At 40.8% G+C, this 16,555-nt stretch overlaps 1 protein-coding gene across 6 annotated transcripts in view; it reads right to left on the bottom strand.

Moving 5' to 3' along the window:
* ep400 (E1A binding protein p400) overlaps positions 1–15,547 on the bottom strand; it is a 28,074-nt gene extending 12,527 nt beyond the window's left edge. For 3 of the 6 annotated variants that reach the window (XM_084945886.1, XM_084945884.1, XM_084945883.1), the window contains exons 1-24: positions 15,351–15,547; positions 12,796–14,147; positions 12,587–12,694; positions 12,392–12,476; positions 12,022–12,141; positions 9,975–10,369; positions 9,581–9,880; positions 9,141–9,326; positions 8,880–9,020; positions 8,720–8,792; positions 8,522–8,559; positions 8,371–8,428; positions 8,196–8,285; positions 6,244–6,357; positions 5,939–6,126; positions 5,645–5,822; positions 5,407–5,543; positions 5,079–5,248; positions 4,707–4,881; positions 4,477–4,613; positions 3,979–4,165; positions 3,631–3,800; positions 3,312–3,496; positions 1,628–1,915 (exon numbers count right to left, since the gene is read on the bottom strand). In XM_084945886.1, the coding sequence (XP_084802012.1) occupies positions 1,628–1,915; positions 3,312–3,496; positions 3,631–3,800; positions 3,979–4,165; positions 4,477–4,613; positions 4,707–4,881; positions 5,079–5,248; positions 5,407–5,543; positions 5,645–5,822; positions 5,939–6,126; positions 6,244–6,357; positions 8,196–8,285; positions 8,371–8,428; positions 8,522–8,559; positions 8,720–8,792; positions 8,880–9,020; positions 9,141–9,326; positions 9,581–9,880; positions 9,975–10,369; positions 12,022–12,141; positions 12,392–12,476; positions 12,587–12,694; positions 12,796–14,112 (4,840 nt within the window). In that variant the 5' untranslated portion in view covers positions 14,113–14,147; positions 15,351–15,547. The remainder of the gene's footprint in view (positions 1–1,627; positions 1,916–3,311; positions 3,497–3,630; positions 3,801–3,978; positions 4,166–4,476; positions 4,614–4,706; positions 4,882–5,078; positions 5,249–5,406; positions 5,544–5,644; positions 5,823–5,938; positions 6,127–6,243; positions 6,358–8,195; positions 8,286–8,370; positions 8,429–8,521; positions 8,560–8,719; positions 8,793–8,879; positions 9,021–9,140; positions 9,327–9,580; positions 9,881–9,974; positions 10,370–12,021; positions 12,142–12,391; positions 12,477–12,586; positions 12,695–12,795; positions 14,148–15,350) is intronic. The other 3 variants (XM_084945885.1, XM_084945887.1, XM_084945888.1) reach the window with 3 other exon arrangements.
* Between the last annotated feature and the right edge of the window lie 1,008 nt (positions 15,548–16,555).

A 16,555-nucleotide genomic window follows, 5' to 3' on the forward strand; every position in this document is an offset into this window, starting at 1 on the left:
GGACACACAAAGTGTCGAAGGGTTAGGGTTACACTGGGCCACCATGTGTCATCAGAACAGTTTTGTTGCACCTTGATATTGAATATCTGCTCAAGAATGGAACAGCATTCGCCAAAAAGAGATTTCTTTATTTGATGATGGTGATGGAGAGCGCTCTCAAAAGCCATAGCAGATCCGTTTGATATGGTTAAACTGTAAGAGTGGATTACTAAAGCCTCTTTTCCTTTACTATCACTAGTACGTACTCCAAACAACTCAGCATGGTTCACCACGGTTTTCAGGGTTTTTCATTAGGTCCAAGTATCTGGGACCAGGTACGTTTTTAGTACCTGCTTGTCCGGGGTTCCAAGCGATCTGAACAGGTACTAAAATGTGACATCGTCAGACTGCATGTGATCGATTGGCTGGTCAGTCAGTACATTGTGGGATGCTCTGACACACACCAGGCACATTAGGAGTTACTAAACTGTAATAGAAAACCAGTCAATCCAAGTAGAGTTGATCTGAGTCGATCCAAGGAGATACTAATGGAAAAGGGGCTTAAAAGCATGTCTTAGATACTTAGCTGCATTTATATATTTTCTCTGCTGATTTTAACCAATTCCAAGAAGAGATCAATGGATTTACAGCCCCCAGCTTAGCCTCTTCTTTGTTGTTGTGTTTGGATGTTTGTCTACCCCAAACAAGTACTACAAACTCAAAGTAGATTCACTGAGAATGAAACCCTCTGTAATCTGACCAGTATAACCAGTACAGTCTGCTGTCTTGGCCATCAAGAAGCTCCAATGACGCCCTTGTGATTAAGGGCCTTCTTTGCCATGGTGTTGATGGGGTACATTTTCACTTTACGGACACACGGATTTTATCTTGAATGCCTGGTGTTCGAACCAGTGACTTTTTTACTTGTGGGGGGTGGAGCATGAATCCTTAAGTCAAGTTTATCTGACTTCTGCACACATCATTAGGATTTTTACACATCCTAGGATAAAATCATACCTAAAATTTACTTGAAAAATAACCAAATTCAAATGGTTTCTGAAAACTCTGAAAAGTTTTCTGAAACCATTTAAGACTTATATAAATAAGTTAGTTTTATTAAATTTTTCTCATTTTTTAAAAATATATTTAAATACTGCAGTTTCTCAGGTCTTGACTGTGGAGCCATTTTCACATGCTTAGTGATTCATGCTGAAGCTCAGACTAAAATAATAACAATAAAAGAGACAGCAAAAACAGAAACAAAGCTTTGGGAGTTCTTCCTGCAGCTGGGCTGATGCAAGAGACAAAAGAATATTAGTACGTGGAAGAAAAAAATATTATAAGGAAGTGCAAGGATTTAACATAAGTTAAATAGTGCAGTGGCGTACATTCATAGTGTACATGCAGGTTTTAAGAAAGAAACTGGGGAATGCTATGGCTGTGGAGATGCTGCTGATATGGCTGCAGATCTAATTTTAGAGGACTTTTTTCCCCCCACCATAATCAATACAAGATATTTAACCAGAATTCCTGAGTGAACACATATCAGCAGTGCCTCGAGTAAAGGCTTCAGTGAAGAGCAGCCAGTACTGTAGTGCCAGAGGTGGAGGGAAAATGCTGAGACAGAGGGGGAGGGCAGGCCACTTACTAGGCAACCGTGCCTGGGCCTGGGATGTAAGAACCAGCCTCTGGGATACTAAGCTGGGCTGGATGGCATGGCTGGGGGCTAAAGTCGACCTGGGGACCTGTGTTAATCCAGGCTGGCTGTTGGGAGCAACAGATCCCACAACTGTGCCAGCTAAGCTCTGGCCTAAGGCCACAGGGGAAGCCCCCAACACATGCTGTCCAATGCCACTATTCCCAGAGGAGGCTACAGTGCTGTTGCTGCTGCTGACAGGAGTTGTAGCCTGGGCTCTCTGAGCTGCTGCTCCAACCACTGTGAAGTACAAGGCAATGGGGTATGGGACTCCATGTTAGGGGTAACCCAATATTTAGTCAAATCAGTATGATCAAACAGTTTTTCCATAAATTCCTTCAGCAGTGGTGGGCCAACTGAGCTACGACTATTAGGGCTGTTACTGATGTCAATGATAATAACTGCAAACACTTTTACTTAAAATATGTGCATTGGTCCCAACTACTCAGTACGGGAAGAATGGATACACTTGGGCATGTCCAGTGATCCAGAAGACAGAAATGGGAACAGTCGGGCATAACCTCCATCTGCAACTATCTGACACTTCACAAGCTCTTGTCAGTGTTTGCACTGAAAGATGGAAGATGGTGTGCAATGTCAATGAATGTTGTTAAACGTATGTATTTGCACTCTTTATGTATTTGCAATTATACATATGGTGTACTTCTCTTAATGGATATTTTTATTTATCTAATATTTTATTTTTGGCAGTGTTGTTGACAGTATGACAGTGTCTAAGGTAATTAATTATTAAATTAGAAATTATAGTTAAATAGAGAAACCTGAATGTGAACCTGAAACTTGTTTTTAAATATGAATGAAAAATATGTCAATGTATCATTGCATCTATTCATTGGTCTGAAATAACTGAAAAACTGAGATGACTACTGATCTGTGAATTTTGTGTACCACTATGGTAAAAGCTGGTATGATGGGAAATGTGTGTGTTTAAACTGTCAGCTCAATCTGTGAAAGTGTAGTCAGTAACAGCCAAGGCTGCAATGTTTGACTTTTGCCTCCATCTCTTTATTGGACTTGTCTACCATTACTGTCATTGCATCCTCTGTTAAAATATAATGACTTTTCCTTAATCCTCAGTCGTCACCGAGGACAGAAACCAGTAGTGAGTGTTATGTTCAGCCTTGCCATAAAGGTTGTGCTGATATCAGGGGAAAACAATATTGCCAACCCACCACTGCTGCATGGAAGTACAAATTTAAATATATGAAACCTTAAAGTAAAACTTTTCAGTCAAAGTATACCAAACCTCTCCAAAAAAGTTGAAGGACAAGCATCTGACTTTTTCAAATAGCAGCACTGTGCATAAAATATGTGCAGGCAGTACAGTTCTTAATGAGCTTCAAACACTAATGTATACCTCTAAGGCTACCTATTAATAGTTGTTAAGCAGTACATTAGGCTCACTTGTACTCCAAATCATGCAAAATAACACTGCACACATCACAAGCTTAAAACTAGTTTAGGCACATTATTTACAGGTGAAGAAAAAAAAAAACAATATGAGAGGTAAAAGGTACTATTTAAGTCTGAAGTGGACACCACCAGGAATCCTTTAGATAATGTGAGAATCTAATTTCCTGTCCTATACTGGATAGGGCCCCTGAAATGATCTTACCAGGAGCAGTGGCTGCAGTCGATGAAGTAGTGACCAGGGACTTGCCCCTGGTCTGGCCTGCCTGACTGATGGATGGAGAGGTGCCAGTAGCAGGAGAGCTCGTTGGAGGACGCTGACCTGCTGCATTTGCAAAGGCGGCAAAGCGGCCCTCTGGTTTTGTGCCATACTGCACTGGCTGGAACAATCTAATCAGAGAAAAACAAATGCACAGGATTTAAATATGCCATAATACTGAGGTTATATTTTATTTTAAAACTTGTTAAGATCTTCACATAGAACATTTCATTCTATCTGAGCATTTGAAGATTATATCGCAGACCTCATCGGTTTTATTGGACATGGTTTGGGCCTTGGTGGTGGATCTGGATTGTTGTAGATCTCTTCTATGAGCTGCTGAGTAACCTTTAGTTTGGGTACTGCCTCTTCAGTCTGATACCGGGTCAGTCTGTTCTCATTGTTGATCAGATCAAATATGGACAGGTTGGCAATCTATGGAGATAATAAATTAGGAATAGATAAAATATTAGAAGTGGAACAGTGTAGAGTCACTTTAAGATTAGTCATTATGCAAATTTGTCATGGATTGACTTTATATTACAGGTACTTACTGACTGATCTTGTTACCATTAACATTAACAATGTTTGGCAGCGCTACTAAAACACTTGCCTTACTCGAATCAGTCTGAATTGCTCCCAGCACCAGTGATGGCACGTTATATTCGAGAGAGGAGAAGAAATAGGAGCTACTGGTCACTCTGGGTGCCACCAGCTCAGGATGGTTACAAACTCGCTGTAACTGCATCAAAACCTGCAGCACGCTGACAAAATGACCCGTTTTCAGTGCTTCCTGAGCTCTAGGGGAACACAGCCACATAGAAGAAATGATTATAGAAAACTGACATGTGCAAAACGTGTCTCCCTTGACACATTACAGTTTTCTCCAAAGAACAGACACTATATAATTATAAAGTATAAAGTATCTTTTCTAACCAGAAAGATCAGGTCAAAATAAATCTGATGTCTCATGGATGCATAATACACACTAATAGAAATGAAAAGAACTATCTAATTGCAGTTCATGATGTGCTATTTTTCCAAAACTTTATTATACCATAAACTGGGCTGTGTGTCAAAAGAAACTGTGAGAGAGGGGTAAATATTTTACCCTGATTGAGTGAGGATATCCTCATAAAGGCTCTTCTGCCTGTTCGACAGTCGGCATTTTAGGATGTGCTCGTACTTCTTGGGAAGCTGTTTCTCCACATCCCTTTTCGAGCGCCTCAGGATGAAAGGTTGAATCATCTACAGTTAAGAGTAACAGGGTTTTCATATTTAATTTAAAGGAAAACACCACAGTAACACAGATTTATAGAAGAGTGCTGGTGGTATACCCACCCTGTGTAGGCGGATGACCAGCTTGTGGCAGTAATCCTGGTTCTGGTCTGTGCCCGCCTTAACAGGAAAATCAGAGTAAGGCCTGGTGATTCCTGGCAAAAGGAAGTGGATCATGGTCCACAGCTCCTTAAGAGTGTTCTGTAGAGGAGTGTTGATGAGGAGAATCCGTTGCTCACTAGAAAATGCACAGAAATATCTCTGTCATTCATTCAGTCAGCTGAGCAATTTTTTAACGATCCAGGAAAAAATTAGGCCAATTTCATAGAGACAGCCTTAAAGTTTCTCACATTGAATTTATCTCATCAGGCAATCAATTCACCCAAAACAACATGCACATTGACTAGAAATAATAACATTTATCATATAGCTTACCTTCTGAGAGCAAAAACTGTTTCCCAATGTTTCTCCGTCATGTTTTTGATGAGCTGCACCTCATCCAGGACTAGGTGCCTCCACCTTCTCTTTAGAAAATGACTCTGGTCTTTCATCAGCAGCTTGTAGGATGTAACACATACATGGAAGCTGTTGGCTTCCCCCCACCACTGCAGATCAAAAACCATATACACCAGGTAACTTAAAAAACACTTTTTCTTCAGTTCACTTTAATTTATATAGCACTGAGTCACAACAACAGTCACCTCAAAGCACTTTTTAATATCATATCAATGATATTATTGTATTTAAATACACAAGAAATTACCCTTCTTTTAGACCGCCGTTCCCTTCTGTTGCCAAGGTACAAGAGGATCTTAAGGCCAGGACACCAACGCTTGAACTCCACCTCCCAACTTAACAACTTGCATGTTCTTACCACAACGAGATGGGGCCCCCAGATGCCTGTGGTCAAAACACGGTTGTCTTTATCCCAGTCAAAATTTATAAATACAGGAAAAAGGTTCACTATTGTAAAACAAAAAGAATACCAAAAACAAACATACCCTCTTGCCCAGCCAAGTGGGCCATGTAAGCAACTGTCTGTACAGTCTTGCCAAGGCCCGTCTCATCAGCTAAGATGCCATTGAGGTGCTTCTTGTAAAGGCTGACAAGCCAGTCCACACCAATCTGCTGATACTCACGCAGAAACCCATGCAATAGAAAAGGAGCTGGGCTGCGGGTCTAGTAAAAAAAAAAAGAGAGAATAAAAAAATTAGTTTGAAAAAACTACAAACCAAAACAAACATGTTCTTTTGTTTAAATGCGTGAATGTGAGTGAGTATCTGAATGTGTCTCACAGATGAAGTGGTTCTGAAGCTGCCCTTGGGCAGGATGAGCTCTGTGGCTGCAGCTACTTCGGCTATGTCTTTGCAGGGTTTCCCATCAGAGTCAGAGGAAGCGGCTTTGTCAGCACCGCGGTACTGGTCCACACTCAGAAGGGAGTCAATCAGCACAGCCTCCGGTGGACTGATAGCACATTCTATTTCTAGAAAATAAAAATTAAGTGGAGGTATGTTGGAATCTCATCATTCACAAATGGCCGGGAAAAAAATAAAAAAAATAAACTTATCTGCACAGTTTAACTTTATAATTACAAACTTGCCTTCAGTCTCTTCCATTTCATCCTCATCACTGTGACAACCAGGCTGTGGCCAATCAAAGGTGTCAGTATAGGCACCGGCATATTGCTTCATCAAAGCATCAAGGGGCATCTCAGCTGCAAGACGAACACAAAAACATTTTATTAAAAAAAAAAAAAAAAAAGAAACAAAGATAATTAATCTTCATAGTTGCTGGTTTTAATCAACTAAGTAGCAAAAAACTCAAAAATGTATAATTCTGCGCGTTAGTAATTTAATCTATTTCAATCATCTATATAACTGCCAATGTATTTCAGCACCATCCTGTGGCCAATCAAGATCCACCATTTACTGTTTCATCTTCTGAAATCAATTCAACTCATGCAAGAGGTGGAAAAATGATGAAAATTCAATACTATTACTATGGAGCTTCAGCAAGAGGTGATGCTCATCTGTAGAACTGGATGCATAATTTGTGAAAAGTGGAATATTAAGTTAATAGTCTAACCACATTTGGCATACAATCACCTGACATAACTATCTCTTAGCCTGTATACTACCTAAGCTGTTTCAAAATTTCAGTTTATTGCCATGGTGGGTCAAACTTTAAATTCACCGATCTCTGTGCATTGTAATGTGACGTTAATAAAACAAACAGTCAGTTGTATTTTAAGAGGTAGGTATGCAGTTGCGGGTGGTTTATTATGTTTACGAGTTCTTCTAACCAACATTCTTAATTGAGGCACAGCCTGCACATGACGAGAGTGTGGTGTCGTGTCTCAAAGCTCACAGTGGAGTTTATGAAATCACCTAGTCTCCAAAAAGGCTTGTCCCTTTAAGCACCATTAGATTACACCAAAAACTAATTTAACTGAATAAACACAGCAGTAGCGAGACAATAACACACTAATTTCTCTTCCTTCATCCTGAATCTGCATTAGGGCTGCCACAAACGATTATTTTGATAGTCAACTAGTCACCGATTATTTTTGCGATTAGTCGACTAATCAGATCAGATTATTGCACCAGCAGCATCTTCTCTTATATAACTATCATTAGCTTACAGTTTTAAGTGTTTAAGGTATGTGCTAACTAAAAATAAAGACAAGATGATAGTTTATTAAATTTTAATGAAATTTGCAGATTGTTTCGGTGAAGTTTAATAAACTCCTTGCTATCTAAAATATAACAGGACACCGGAGTATATTCTCGAGCATCTCACATTTCTGATAATCAGTTGTCTGCTTGACGTTTATTCAGCTGTGTAAAAACTATAACTTTAAGCTCAGCCAAACCGATTTACTCAGGAACAAATAAAATACTAAAAAAAAGCCAAACAATAACATTTTTAAGTTATCTAAGTCACTTATATATGTTTCACCTGAGTAGCGAAAGACGGCGGTGGGTTTGAAAACGATTTGGCGGAAGTCTGGTGTTCTCACCGGCTCTAGTGAGCCTGTAACCCCGGCTAGCTATCGAGCTAGTGGGTAACAGACGTCTCCGAAAACGTCGGAGCGCTTTTGAAAATATGTGGTGTCTTGATAAACTGAGCCGATATTTGAGGTTTACACAGATACATTCTCGCCTGAAAATATGCTAAACGTTTATTTTGTGACCCAGAAAGAATAATAAGAGTAATATTAAAACTAACTAGCTGCCGCCATTGTTGGAAATTGAGCTGGGCTGTGCTATGAATTCTGGGACACAGCTTCTTCTTCTTCTTCGGGGTTTAACGGCAGCTGGCATCCTTGTACATGCAGTGCTGCCATCTTCTGTTTCAGTCCGTTATTACACTCTTAAATCCTACTACTCATTTCTGCGTCTTTTGTGATCTTACAAAGCTTCAAACGACGCGTCGACTATTAAATTAGTCGTCGACGATTTTGATAGTCGACGTAATCGTGACTAGTCGACTAATCGTGGCAGCCCTAATCTGCATATAGAGCTATTTACAGAGAAATATTAAAGTAAGTACCATCTTTGGCAAGGTCAACCAACTCTGCTTTGTGGTCCGTTTCCCCTTCCATGCCCTCCTGTTCCTCGATGGTGCTCTCTTCATCTGTAACTAAAAGGAAAATCAGTCTTTATAAATCCTTGTTTTTTATTTTCTCTGTTTTTAATCATATATACCTTGATTATTTGACACTTACCGTCTTCATCAACCAAGGACAAACTAGATTTTCTTTTTCTAACTGAAGTGGTCACCTGCTACAAAAGAAAATGTATAATTGTAAAACTCTATCTTAGACACAATATGTGCTTCTATATCATTATTAATTGGTATGCCAGTGCAGTACCTACCTCTTTATCAGCCTTCTCAGCTGCTGACTGACCAGATACTGTAAAGCAAATAAAGCAAGTTTAATAGAAAAAGAACTGTCCCAGGTCAGATAACCTGGCATGTGTTAGCTTGGAACAAGGAGCAACAGAAAGTAAAAGCTGATGATACAGAGTAAATGTTCTGTCTCTCATGTTCAGTACCTGCTCGATGGGACGTACCTTTGGCTTTTTGTAAGCCAAGTGCTTTGAGCCTCTTCTCATAAATTTCAAACTGGAGTTTGATTTCCACGACCTGATGGGGAAAGGGTTTCATTCTAAACAGATATTTGGCATCTTTATAAGTCCTGAAACTTTTATAAATAAGAATAAACAAACACACCTGTTCAATGTTTGACCAGAAGAATTCCACCTCTCGGGCGATTGTGCTGGCAATGTGACGAAGATGAATTTCCCTTTCTTTCTTTGATCGCTCTTCACTTTTCTTCTGCTCTTGATGATAACGGGCACATGTGCGAACGAGCTGTGGCAGAGACACACAAGACACAAGTTTGTCTTTCTGAGGGTTTCCTCCTTTTTGTTTTTGTGTCAATTTGTGATTTACCCTTCTTTTCTTCAGTTAATTATTATACGTTTGTCATACCTTCTTAGCAGCAGCTTCCTTCCACCTCCTTTCCTGCGCAAAGTCAGCTGCCATCCACTGCATCTCCTCCAGGAGATAGTCCCAGTGGGACTTTGGACGTGAGGCTTCCACAAGCTTAGGGAGCCTACTGGCAGACCACTGGCCCTCCTTCCTTAACTCAGATATGCGCTGATGCACTTGACTCTCCTGGCAATCATTTGGTCCATTAGACTTTATATTTTGATAAGATTCAAACTTACTAAATACATTTATGACAATGCACAACAACGGAACATCAAAAAAATTAAAATAATGGACATCAACAGGAATTGTTGATATGGAATATGACAAACTTGAAAAGAACAAAAAACATGCAATGACAACATTAAAAGGCACCAAATCTTTTCCAGGCAAGGCTTTTAACCAACTGCTGACATCTGTATCCAAACTAAGGTACTCACCAATTTGGCCTGTTCCACTTGCTTATCTTGAGAACCCTCCTGTGAAGGCTGCACGGCTGTGCTTTGACCAAAGCCACCTATTTTGACTGCTGATATGCCATTGGTTCCAGTCATTTTTGACTGGGTGCTTGGGTTGACGTTAGAACCAACAGGACGAAGAGGACTTGCAGTATGTGGGGTTGGAACAGAGTTGGGAGCAGAGAGCGGAGCAGGAGACACAGATGTCATTGATACCGAGTTTGTCATTATCCTCTGAACTGCCTGGTTTGACTCTGTTCCGGGGCGAGCAAGTGCCACTGTCTGTAGAGCAAAGAAAAAACACTGGTAATATCAAGTTTACAGTATCATCTTTTAGTCAATTTGCATGGAGGCTGACCACTTCACACACACTGACCGCTTGTCCGGACTGCAGAATGGCCTGGGATTGTTGCTGCTGGGGCTGCAACTGGAGATGAAGACCTGACTGCATCTGATGCTGCAGCTGGGCCTGGAGCTGCGTGTGGGGGTTCACTGTGGTCAGGACCGCGGTACCTGTCTGCACCTTCACCTGTGCCTGCAGCTGACCCCCTGGCTGAGTTGGATTCTCTACTAACTGAGCCTGCTGGGAGAGTGCCATGGGCAAGCCTGTCATAGGAGGGGCACCTTGTGGCAACCTGCCAGGCAGCTGAGGAGGCGGAGTGTGCAGGCTGGCTGCATTCTGCACTGGAGGTCCTTTGGATGGGTCGTACTGTTGCTGGTTCTGCTTCTGTCCTGCGATCTGGACTGCTTGAGGAGTAGGCGGCATCCCGCCTGTATACATGGTAACCAAAGTATAGGACAAAAGGGTAGTATAGAAAGTGACACAGAGACAAATGGTAAAAAAATGAGTTGTTAATGTTATTGTCCAATGTGCAGTTTTTTTTGTTTGTTTTTTTAAATAAATGCTTTTGTGTTCCTACAATACAGATTAATAGATGCCGTTAAGTGTTCGGCAGCTTTCCCTTAATATTCATTTGAGAGACCCCCTTATAGAAGTTATATATTTTGAGTCTAAAAGGTAGAATATAAAATTGTACTTTTAACTATTAAACATTTGTTTGAGTTTCAGCTATAAGAGCTCCTCAGAACCTTCTCTTAATGAACTACATGTACTGTACTTAACAGGAGTCTACGACTACCTGATGATCAGAGCAGAAACTAATGAAACTCATACAGCAAAATGATTACAGAGGAAATGAAATCAATATGAAAATCTACATGTCTCTCAAATAAAATACTACTTTGATTAATGCAAAACTAAAACCTTGCATTTCAAATGTTGAGAGAATGTGGTTAAAAACATTCAAAATTACTCATGCAAGAAGAAAGGTTTTAGAAAGAAAAAAATGTAACAAAGAAACATGAAAAAAAAAAACGTCAAAAAAAAAAGAGACAGGGAGAAGTAAGGGGAAAGAACTAAAGCGGACACTCACAAAAACACTGTATGTTTGGCATGCATGAAGCAATGTCATTCTAGCCGTAACCAAGGCATCTGGATGCCTCACATAGCGACAAAGCACAGAGGTGAGCAAAAGGACAGACATGGGGTCTTGCAGATAGCAGGCCTGAGCGGAGCTGTGCACACTAAAGCATCACCTGCCTTACCTCCCTGCACGTCACACCACCTTGCCTAGACGCCATCAACACCTGGCCCTGACACACCCACACCACCACAATCGCAAACACCTGTGCCGTGAACACAACTCCTCCAAATGATTCCCCTCCTACTTAGACTGAGGGAAAGAAGCCAAGTCAGAACAAAATGTCATGAAAAAACATGGAAGGAAATAAACTAAAAGTGGACATGAGATAAATAAAAAGTCTTGAAGACTGATGATTCTGAGTTCCTGTTGATGGCTCACGCAAAGACGGACAATTGAAGAGGGGCGTGTGAGGGAATGACGATGGGAAACCAAAGGGAAGCATGACATGTGGATTCATAAAATGGGAGATCAAGCAAAACCCATTGGAAAGTGAATTCATTCCCACAGGCTTCCCACTTTCTGTGATCCACCGCCAGATAAGATGAAAATCCATCAGCACGGGAAGGTCTTTCCAAATAAAGACGACAAACAGGAACAAACTTCAGAAAAGAAGAGATGGATGACGACAGGTGATCAATAGTTAAAACAAAAAAAGAAAATCATAAGACATGGCATCTTCCCATTGAGTGGCTACTCATTCTTCAGACTTGGATTGTCTTCTTCCCCATTTATCCTGACAGAGAGAGCTTAAGCCTGAACTTCCTGAGGACTGCTGAGAAATCCAGCAGATGGAAGATCTGTTTGTTGATGCTGCTTGGAGTTTGTTTGTAGAAGATGAATGTTGTGATTCCCTTTTTAACATCTCCTTAGTATGAGCAAAGGGCATAGGTCCAGCAGCATCGAACAGAACACAGAACGGCCTGGTAGAAGCACTCCTACCTTGCGCAGTTGGCATAAGCTGCTGGAGTGGAACGCCAGGTGATCCTAAAGGAGCTACACCAGGATGCTGGAAAATCAGCCCATGGCGACCAACGTCAATCCGGGGCCTCTTAGCCTGATCTGGGATTTAAAACACACAATACCCTCATAACGCAAAAAAAAGCACTCGGCACACAGCAATGACCTTCTGAAGACCGTACAGGTCACCTCTCCTTCCTCGGTTTAAGACTTCAACACAGAGCGCTAGTAGAGGATGCCAAATATCTAAAAGCAGAAGCAATTAGAGGGAGAAAAGAAAACAAACAGAAAACAAAGCAAACGGGGAGAAAACAAAGCAACATAAAACAGGAGTTTACGATCTTTGCCCTACCTGCCTGCACCATAGCCTGTTGCCTTTTAAATGCATCGATGTCTCCAGGGTTTGTAATGGTGCCAGAAGTAGCTCCTTGGTGTCCCTGCAAAAACAGCCTCTCATGAAATTAGTGAGATATTTTCAACAGACTTTAAGGGCATTATAGATCATTTCATTAAAATAAATGTTTAAAATAAGTGCCTCCTCTATCACCTGAAACTGCTGTTGGGTAGAGAAAGCTGCAGAAACATTGGGAGGAAGCTGTGTTGCTATGGCAACTGGTGTCACTGCCTGGCCATCCTTTCCAGTAACAACCTTTACCTGAAAAAAGACACCCAATTAAAAGAGGAACAAAATTCAACGGAATGACAGGAAAGAAAATACATATTTGATCTCAGACCAAGAGCCAGCTGATGTAATACCTCATCATTAATAACCTCAGACTGTTCTTCTTCCTCCTCTTCGTCTTCAAGGTCCAAGTCACTCTGTCTCAAGTAAGTATACAAAGGAACACAAGGCTTCTTCTTAAAAGCTAGATAGTCCATCATGTTCCCTTGGAGGTGCTGCAGGAAGAAAAGTTCAATCAGATATTCTTTGAACACTTCTTTCAGATTCTCCATCTTCTTGGTGTGGTGCTCCAAGCACTGTTTTCTCAGCTGAGCAATCTCTGGTGTGGAAGGAGCAATTTCCTCTAATTTCTTGGCAGCTTGCTTCTTTACAGTGCCCACAGTCATGCTGGTGGGTGCAAGAGAATTGCTGGGGATCCCTTGAGATGGACTGGTGAGGGATGGGCTAGAAGGTGGTATAGAGGAAGGTATACTGAATGATGTGGCTGTGGTTCCTACTCCAGAAACCACACCTTGTTGAGTCTTCTCAAATATCAAAGGGCTTCTAAGCTGTCCTTGAATGATACTGCTGATCTGGGGAGGTAGGTTTGAGGTGGTGATGTGACCAGGGCTGCCCAGAGTTGAGAGAGTGGTGGCCACTGGACTTTGAGGTGCATGGTGGTGGATGGTGCCGCCAGTCTGTGAATGAGGCTGAGAAAGCCGTCGTTCCCTCACAGACCCTGGCGCTCCTGGAGAGGCCAGCTGTACCTGGCCAGGTGTGGCTGGGGCAATCTGGGCCAGTCCTGTTCCCTCTTGGTAAACAAAGTGACCACTGCCTGATGGACTCCCTAAACTGATTTGCCTCACTAACATGCCAGCGTCAACAAAACGTGTCGGACTCTGTCCGTGCACACCCAATGCTGCTGCAGGAGCTGCTGGCCTCGTCACACCTTGCAGAGAGGCTGGACTATGCTGGGTAGGACTTTGAGGTTGAATGGGCTGGGGCACAGGTGAGGTGACCTGGATGTAGGAGGGTGGAGTATGCTCAAACCTCCACTGAGGTGTCGTATGCTGGAATCCTGGGGATGCGGGGTTCTGGATGGGAAGTGTGGTTAGGGTTATTTGTTGGTTAGCAGTAACCATCTGTCCCACATTTTGTAATGTTATGTTCATGTTCGGGCCAGCGGCTGGACTACGACTCATGATTATCTGATAATTGGGTGACTGAGGAGCTGAAGGACTGGCAGCGGAGGAAAAAGGGGTCACAGGTGATTGAGGATGGTTAACTGTAGCTTGCTGCTGTGTAGTTGCCATGGTCGGCTGCGACTGCTGCTCCTCTGTTTCTGACCCGCTGACAGACTTGGGTCTCTGAAGCGGTCGTTGCATATTCTGTGATCCACTTCCATGGTGCATTGCGTGATACGGTTACAATCTTTAAACACAATAATCTGTGAAAAGGACAAAGGAGAGTAAAAATTTTTATTTATTTTTACTTTTTTAATGACTATATGTGATGCAGAAAGTTTGCTCGTCATCTGGGAGGAAAATATCTGAAAATTAACCATAACATGTCAACATATCAACAACTTCACGTGAAATGACATAAATCAGGACCAAGGATTGTCTCTGTAATACCCATTTCCTGTGATAAACTGGAGACCCTGGTAGCAATAACCAAGTAATGTCTTCCAGGGTTGCCTTTTTTCTTTTGTTTCACTGTGTCTAGTTATAAATAATCAGTCTTTTAGCTTCTCCATACAATATTTTTGAACATTTAACAAGCACACACTCAAGTAATGACACAGACAAAAATCAGTCACTGCCATCAGTAAATCTTATCTCGAATGTCATTACAGTTTGAGTGTATGTAGGTAACAGTCCATGTCTTTCTTGCACACTATCGTGTGCAAGAAAGACATGGACTGTTACCTACATACACCCCTTAATTATTCAGGTGGAGGTCTTATCAGAGCATCTTTACCGACGTACAGCTTTTGTTTATTTTTTACATCTGTTTGCACCTACAGGTGAACGCCAGCTACCATATACACATTGTCCTGTGGTAAAAACGATATGGCTTATTTGGTTTGATACTGATTCCGCCAAAGCTAACGACCATTTAAAACAAAGATGATGTACCTTAACGGTACCGAGGTGTTGCCAACGTCGTTTGACAACGACGCCTTGAGAACAGCGTTGAGAAATTTACGAGTTGGTGAAACCCAGTCGTTTCAACACCGTAAGAACAACATTACATTTGCAACCAACATTTCCAGTCGACAGCCGTAGAGCAGTCGTTTCTTGATACGGTCTTATATTTACAGCGCTTGTTAACATGTTAGCTTCACCCGCCTACAATTTCTCCGGGGCGTAACGTTAGCTTAGGTTAGCTGCGATGAAAAATAATAAATGCAGGTATCGGAACAATCAGGTCTAGGTGAATGGATGATCCAAATATATATAAATAGAGTAATATGGAATGTAAAAATTAACCTGTAACATTTACAATAACACTGTGTATAGCTTTTGAGTAATTACAATAACCCGTGCTACATGATGCGTGCTAGCCGATGCTATTGACTAGCTTGTTTTTGCTAACAGGCCAGCTACCAATGAATAAACACAGTTATTACTTCAACGGCGTTACTTACAGGGAATGGGGCTTCTGTAGTAGTTTCATAAATCCCAAGTCATATTTACAATAGGTCACATACTGCAACACGGGCTATTCTGCGAAAAATAAAATCTTGATATTGATAGCTGCTATTCACTGTTTTGAAGCTAAGTTAATTTCATTCAGCAACATGGCGACCGCGGCAGCCTGCTGTGTAACCCGGATCCCGTTCTGAATCCGAGGAAGCAAAAATATGACGTAACCTAAAATGGTGGGTTGCATGAGCGATTGTGATTCTAGATGAAAATGCGGTTGATAAAATCATTATAAGGTTGCTCGATTTTTACAAGCAAGCACTGACAGCTTGGTGTTTAAATATAACTCCTACAAAGGTACTGAATATTAAAGATGATAATGGAATTCTGACTTTGAGCTGTTTAATCTTTCATCTTTTTTTTTTATCATACAGGTAATTTCTTTATAAATTCAAAATATATATTAAACCAAAATAATATACTGCAGTTTTGATGCTATACCAGGAAAAAATTCCCTATAATGTTACAAAACTGATGTTCCTCATCTAAGCTTTAATTCTGAAGATTTTTATGACCGCTTTATATCGGTAGCCCTGAATATTTAAGTAATAATATAAGAAGAAGAACAATGCTCTAATAAGAATATTAGCAATTTAATTTTGTTACTATCTGTCTCCAAAGATTTATTTAGTGATACACAGTGAGAGAAAGCACTGAAAACTTGTGATAAATACTGTATCAAAAACAAGTTTAAGGAAACCACTGCATAGGATCTATGCATAGAACTGAGAACATTCAAAATGTATTCGTAGTATAAATGTGACTACTGTGGACTGGAAAATAAAAGCATGTCTCATCTCCTTTTCCATACATAGAAGCAATGTTGTTTGATGTAATATTTTACAAGTCAAGACAATAAGACCTAGGTTTGTTGAATGCATATAATATGCAACGTAAATGATATCCTGGCATTATAAAATGTAATTACGTTTGTTGAATAGTTTGGGGTTTTTTTTCTCTTTACTCTAGTGTGTCCTCTGTGCATGTTTGCTCACTATAACACTGAATAAATCTTGGCGGGTAAATAAATAAATAAAGCCTGGACGATTCATACATTCACAGCTTATTAGTTAACAAGAATATTATGTAGTAAATTGAATACTTTAAGCTAAATCCTGATTATAAAGAAACTATACTTACTTATGGA

This window comes from Perissodus microlepis, chromosome 12, assembly GCF_051167445.1.
Source record: "Perissodus microlepis isolate ML-2025 ecotype Zambia chromosome 12, ASM5116744v1, whole genome shotgun sequence".
Lineage (NCBI taxonomy): Eukaryota > Metazoa > Chordata > Actinopteri > Cichliformes > Cichlidae > Perissodus > Perissodus microlepis.